This window comes from Epinephelus lanceolatus, chromosome 21 (genome assembly GCF_041903045.1).
Source record: "Epinephelus lanceolatus isolate andai-2023 chromosome 21, ASM4190304v1, whole genome shotgun sequence".
Taxonomy (NCBI): Eukaryota; Metazoa; Chordata; class Actinopteri; order Perciformes; family Serranidae; genus Epinephelus; species Epinephelus lanceolatus.
This window is the reverse complement of record NC_135754.1, coordinates 18,644,849-18,650,746: the sequence shown is the minus strand read 5'-3', so window position 1 is coordinate 18,650,746 and position 5,898 is coordinate 18,644,849. Positions and strand designations below refer to the sequence as shown.

The 5,898-nt window shown below is 40.7% G+C and overlaps 1 protein-coding gene across 3 annotated transcripts; it reads right to left on the bottom strand.

The window, feature by feature from the left end:
• Positions 1-826: 826 nt before the first annotated feature.
• Positions 827-5,107, bottom strand: LOC117246754 (carbonic anhydrase 4-like). Of its 3 annotated transcripts, none has more exons than XM_033610703.2 (9): positions 4,971-5,107; positions 4,118-4,190; positions 3,995-4,021; positions 3,729-3,899; positions 3,363-3,508; positions 3,181-3,276; positions 2,983-3,061; positions 2,720-2,883; positions 827-2,275 (listed from the first exon to the last, which is right to left on the bottom strand). In XM_033610703.2, the coding sequence occupies exons 2-9, from the start codon at positions 4,188-4,190 to the stop codon at positions 2,096-2,098; spliced, it is 936 nt and encodes a 311-aa protein (XP_033466594.1). In that variant the 5' UTR covers positions 4,971-5,107; the 3' UTR covers positions 827-2,095. The 3 variants fall into 3 exon arrangements, with proteins under 3 accessions (XP_033466594.1, XP_033466593.1, XP_033466595.1); XM_033610702.1 differs by lacking the exon at positions 4,971-5,107 and adding an exon at positions 4,854-4,968; XM_033610704.2 differs by lacking the exon at positions 4,971-5,107 and adding an exon at positions 4,825-4,871.
• Positions 5,108-5,898: the final 791 nt, after the last annotated feature.

The window sequence follows — 5,898 nt, the reverse complement described above, 5'->3', positions numbered from 1 at the left end:
TCTGATGTGATTATTAAAAAGATATCATCATTAAAATGTTGAAGTTTTGAATATTAGTTGCCTTGTTGTGTTGTGTCTTTGCACTTTATCTCTGGATCTCAGAAGTTGCATTCTTGTCACCCGCATATGTCATGGTGCAGCCTTAAGACCTGCATGAAATGATCTTTTCTTTTTTTTAACAATAGATGGCATGCTGATCATTCTCCAGTGACAGTCCAGTATGGGTCATCCTAGATCAGTGACGTGCAGCATCACTAGGAATGCCCCTATGTCTGGGGGGTGACATACTTAGCCCTGTGACATCGAATCTGAGAGTGCATCAGGTCACAAATAACGCGCAGGGATAAGAATCTCCAACTGCCCTGTCTGTGCCCTTGATTTTTCAAATGATAAATATGACTTCATGCTGACATAAAAGTCTAGTCAACATTCAAGTTATTCAAGGAAGTTTGGACAGACATATTTACTCTGTTCTTCAAATGTTTAGGTAAGCTGTGTAGTGGCTTGGGTCATTTGATAAGGGCAAAAGCGCCACACTTGCTTCCTCACAGACGTCAGTTATGAGGAAGCAAAGTGACTTAATATCAAAGTGTGATCGTTGAAGTAAAAGTACACCCTCTTTGATAAGAGCAGCAGCCTTTTATGTCATCTGTTTTGGGAAATTTAAGTTGAACTCTCCCAAAAAGCCACGTCTCAAGTGTCTGAACCAAGTTCAGGCCAAGAACAACAATAGGGATTAAATTTGATGCCGTTACACAATGCCATTGAAAAGAATACTCACTGGAAATGTTCCACATTATTAAAATAAAAACAAAATGACAACAGATTGACATCAAATCATTTTAATTTAGAGATGCATAAGATCAAGAGCTCACAGTTCTGTCACGTGCAAATAGTGTGAGGCTGAAGGGAAAAATGGAACATAGACAAATCGTTGTGATAAATAACGGTGTTCACTCGACTGAGCGACTCCTCAATCCTTCATTACACCCACTATGGAAGCAGCATGGTCTCGTTTAGTGTTCAGCTCGGCAATGTGGCTACATCTCATCTGCTGACAGTATCTGCACCAGTGAGGACAAAATAAAATCAAGGTAACAAAAAAAAAGGGAATAAATAAAAGGAAAAATCTCAAATTAAAATCTAATTAACACAGACTTCAGTTTTAACCCTAGGCAGATAAAGGCTAGCAGATTTTAGAGTAACTAAATACTGACACACACTGATTACACTGCAGGATTTGTAAAGTACCATTACTACATCTTCCCGGTAAACTTGTATAGATAGTGCATCCCTTTGTCAGGTGCCTGAATGTAGCTTTGGCAGCTTAGAAACAGACTGAGCTATGCCTGACATCTCAGCAGAACATGCTGAATTCTTCATCACATTTAACATGTATTAACCAAGAGGTGCAAACATACACAACAGATTAAAATCTGACTACAGATAAATAATTGCTTACAGCTGGAAACAATATGAACTACCGCTAAGAGGAAGGCAGTCATCATATATATTATTATTTTCCTGATAACAGTATTAATAATGCATAGAGCTACGTTGGAAAGCAACAAGGTTCTTGTGGTGGCAAGGCTGAGTTTTGCTTGAATGTGATCTCAAGTGCATACTGCGTCCTACACGCTGAATTTGAGGCATTTATAAGTGTGTACTTTATGTAGTAACAGTATGGACGATGGTAAAGTCAGACAAACCATAGGAAAAGGGGAAGGGTGTGGAGATAGAACAGTGACAGTGAGTTTTGGGAGTGAAAATAAAATCTAGCATTGAAAACTGACACTGAAAAATAAAGCAGACATTAAAATGATATTCTGATGCACTGTTTTTTTTTCCCCCCATTTCATTTTTTTCCCCCCATCAACATAAATATTCTTTAATGCTTGTTCTATTTTTCAGTGGATTTTCTTAATTGCCCATGTTTCCTTGAACCAATGCCAAATCTTATTCTTGATGCCAAAACTTCCTGTTCTAGCTCCATACAAGGAAAGGTGACAAATGATGGTAAAAAAAGGGTGTATTCTCATTGCAAACAGCTTTCAGTGACTGAGACGCCACAACAACACCACAAACTTTCATGGCTCTAACTCTTGCCAAAAATAAGGCTCAGCGCCATCAGCCCCAGAGAGTAGCAGGTTTTGGAAGCGCCGGAGGTCGAGGGTTGTGTCTGCACAGGCAGGGCTGGCTGGATGTTCCTGTAGACATTGACCTGGTAAGGTGATGAGGCGTTGCCGACGCGTACGGTGGAGTTGAAGAGGTTAATCTGGAAATAGAATGTTAAAAGGCTGTTAGAGCATTTGTGTTGACCATCCTGGGCTCTATTTCAGAAAGTAGGATTAGCGAAAACTCTGAGTATGTTCAGCCGGAGATGAGGAAACTGAGTTTTCCGTTTCATAAAGCCAGTTAAGCGTAACCCTGAGTCACTTACTATGACAACATACTCCATGAAGGTAGGTGGGTTTGACTCATCTAAGCTTGAGGCTAATCGCCCACCGAAACATGGCGTGTCATGTTCTCTATTCAAGTTCAGCCCGCAGTCCTTTATTGCATGTCGTTCCCTCTCTCTCCTGCCATTAAAGGCAACAAAAGCCCAAAAAAATAATCATTAAAAAAAGATACCCAGAGTTGATTGAGCTGATTCTGATCAGCTGTTCTGGAATCGAAAACTCATAGCTTCCCAGCTCAGGCTCAGTCAAATAACACTCACTATATCCCTGCTGACTTTGATCGTGTCTTTGAACACAGTCCAAATCACAGCCTCGTTGCAAGTGGGAGTGGTCAAAGAGCCAAGATAGCGGAAGTACTTGGTGGTGTCCACTCCGACCAGAAGATCATTCAATGAAAATCCCGGTGCCAATGTAGCACTGTCACCTGAGTGCAGAAACACAATCTCTTAACTGTAGCCGGTGCATTTTTATTCAAAAATATTAGATTAAATTCTCCACAATAAAGAGCAAAATATCTCCCTACCGGCGTTAGTGATGCTGGTCAGGTAGGAGGTCAAGTTGTGCCAGCTTGCAGGTTGGCCAGTTGCGTCACCTGACATTTCCTATAAAGTGAAAACACTGGTTTAACTAGGCTCAGTTGTTTTATTTTCCAACGCTTATGAAACAATTTCTGCACAGAACAGAAACTGGATGTGAAAACTTGTAATTAAAATGTTCTCACCTCAATTAGGAAACCAAGAGCAGCAAGTCCGGTTGAATTTGCAATAGCTAGAGTTGTGTTCCCATTAAAGGACGACCTGCTGTTCACAATGTGTAGCTGGGGAAGTGAAGTAAAGAAAATATTAGAATATGAATTTAATGGCAAAACTTGTAGCTGAACATGAAATGAAGACTGTACGTTACCTCCATGGGGTAGCGCTTGCCATTCACTGTGTGCTCGGAGCCAGGGACGGCGCTGCCATTACCCCAGTGCAAGTGGAACTGCAGGCTGTCATAGGCCTCAGGCAGGTTTCCTCCTGATACACCAACATTGCTGAGGGTGACTTTGACTGGAAGAGAATCAATTGGTTGGAAATGGGAAAATTATCCATTTTTTGTGTGTAGCCTACAATCCTGGCTTGTGACAGGAAGAAATCTAACTGCATTTTTAAAGCCTGGAGAAAATCATAAATTCTTTCAAAACTCAACACTTCCTCCTCACATAGCCAAATACAGACAAAGCATCTGACACCACTTAAAAGAGGTTGTCTGTCTCCACCCTCTGCTTACCTGTTTTGCCAGTGTTTGAGATCTTTTGCATAGCTGACGTGCTACTGTAGTTGTGAAAGGTGAACGCAGTCAGGTTGGCGTTAGCTGTGGCAGATGCTGTGACGATGTCAATGGGAGACTGGCGGCTGCCGTTGCAAAATTGAGGAGCAATGGTTGGCCACTGAGTGTCATCTAGAAAAAAAGGAGAAAGACTTTTAGTAGCCGAAGAGGAGCAGTTGTTTTGAGGTGGTACTGTGACCGTTTAGTGATGGATGGAAATTACTCACTGCAGGCTGGCTCGTGATAACACCAGGCTGGAGGAGAGGGGAAAATGCATAAGTCCCTTATGACAGTCGGAAATGCAACGTTTACTCAAAGACTCGATTTAAAAATGAGGGGTGGGTACCTACCGATGGTGCCTGTAGCACCGTGGGTGCTGACCACGAGGGCGCACAGAGTGAGAGCAGCCACAAACCAGTTCATCTAAATTAACAGACAAAAAAAAAAAAAAAAAAAAAAAAAAAAAGCTTTTCAGCAAAACAATCGAGCACCCACATTAAATCATCGACAACAAAATGCAACTATAACCATGCATATTTCTTCATAAGAGAATAAATCCTCTAATGTAAGTGATTATGGGTTTCAAATTGTCAAATGCCGCCAATTCCACAATTACGCACACATTTTAAACATCTCATCCGCTTTTTTTAAAATCATTAAAATAAAAACAATTTAATGCACAATTTGTGGGTTTCAAATAGCATCACATAACCTGGGTTTCAAATTGGCTCAGCATGCGCAATGCAATCAATTCGCCAATTACGCGAGGGCGCACAGAGAGAGAGCATCACTTCATGTAAGATGCCAAAATAAAACCCCTCAAGTTTTTTCCTCACCAAAACAAATGTGCACCAACATTAAATCCTCGACAAGAAAATGCACCCATGACCATGCAAATATCTGAATAATTGCCTTATTGTGTTGGGTTTCAAATTGGCAATTTGGCAAAACCAATTCTACAATTACGCACAAATCTTATATATCAGATCAGCTTTTTTTTTTTTTTTTAATAATAATAATAATAATAATAATAATAATAAATCATTAAAATAATCACAATTTAATGCAGAATTTAAAAATGCCAACCCCCATAAAGAAGACGACAGGGACCCTTAAACTGCGCCAAAAAGCACAGAGCCCGTCTCAGACAATCAAGTCCGGCCGCAGCTGAATCCAGTTGACCAGAGCAGGGGAGTGTCTTACCTTTTGACGCACCTGGACCTCCTGTGTGTGTGAAAACAGCTGTGGAGTTTCATGCTCCCTCTTTTTATTAGCTCAACCCATCAGGCTGCTGCACTGACACCGCCTCTATGTGACATCTCAGTGGGCCTTAGGGCTTTACCTCCCTCGAAGAATGCACAGGGGCTGATAGATAAGCAGAGGACTGTGCGTTCAGAGGGAGGTTTTTTTTTTTTTTTCAAAGAGTTATGTAGGAAACCGGTTGGATTCATGAACAGGAACTCTTAAGTATTGCTGGTAAATGCATATTGGAAAATGAAATTGCAGCCAATTTAAAAATAGGAACACCTGAAATAAAGCTCAAGCATTTTCAGAAGCATAAGCATCTCAGTTAAGTGTGTAGTACAATAAAAAAGTATTTCTCCCGGATAAAAATATATTGTTACTTTATGTACCAAGAGGAAATGATATTAGCCATAAAAGGCTTTGAAGATGCCTCCGGGACTGAAAAATTAAGCCAAAAACTGCGGTTCATTGAAGGGATTGGCTCCAAAATCAATCCCAACAGACCCCCATGTTAAAATATCCAATTTATAAGCTGAAATAAACATGTTTACAGCCTGGCACAAAATAGTTTCGGTCTCTGTAGCTAATATCCACGTTCATGACAACTGTAGGGGGGTGAATTTTTATGTAATTCACTTTAAATGTCATCAAAGCTTAAAGGTATGCAGAATTGACCCTTTGCTGAGTCCTGCCCCGTGTTGGCTAACTAGCTAGCTACTGAAGGTAAAGCCTTATAACCTAATATTCGTTTACAGCACAGGGGGAGAGCAAGACACTATTTATCTGCACACACGGCAATGACACATAGCTGGTTGAAAATCAGGGAAGTTTACATTTACATTCATTGTCTTATGTCTCGATCACCAATGATGTGGTGGTTCCTCAG

What these genes read in the sequence shown, in the direction of transcription:
- LOC117246754 (XM_033610702.1), bottom strand. An exon ending in TTATCACGAGCCAGCCTGCA is followed by an intron (nt 3,900 to 3,994) that starts GTGAGTAATTTC and finishes CTTTTTTTCTAG; the next exon opens with ATGACACTCAGTGGCCAACC. An exon ending in GCAAGCGCTACCCCATGGAG is followed by an intron (nt 3,277 to 3,362) that starts GTAACGTACAGT and finishes TCACTTCCCCAG; the next exon opens with CTACACATTGTGAACAGCAG.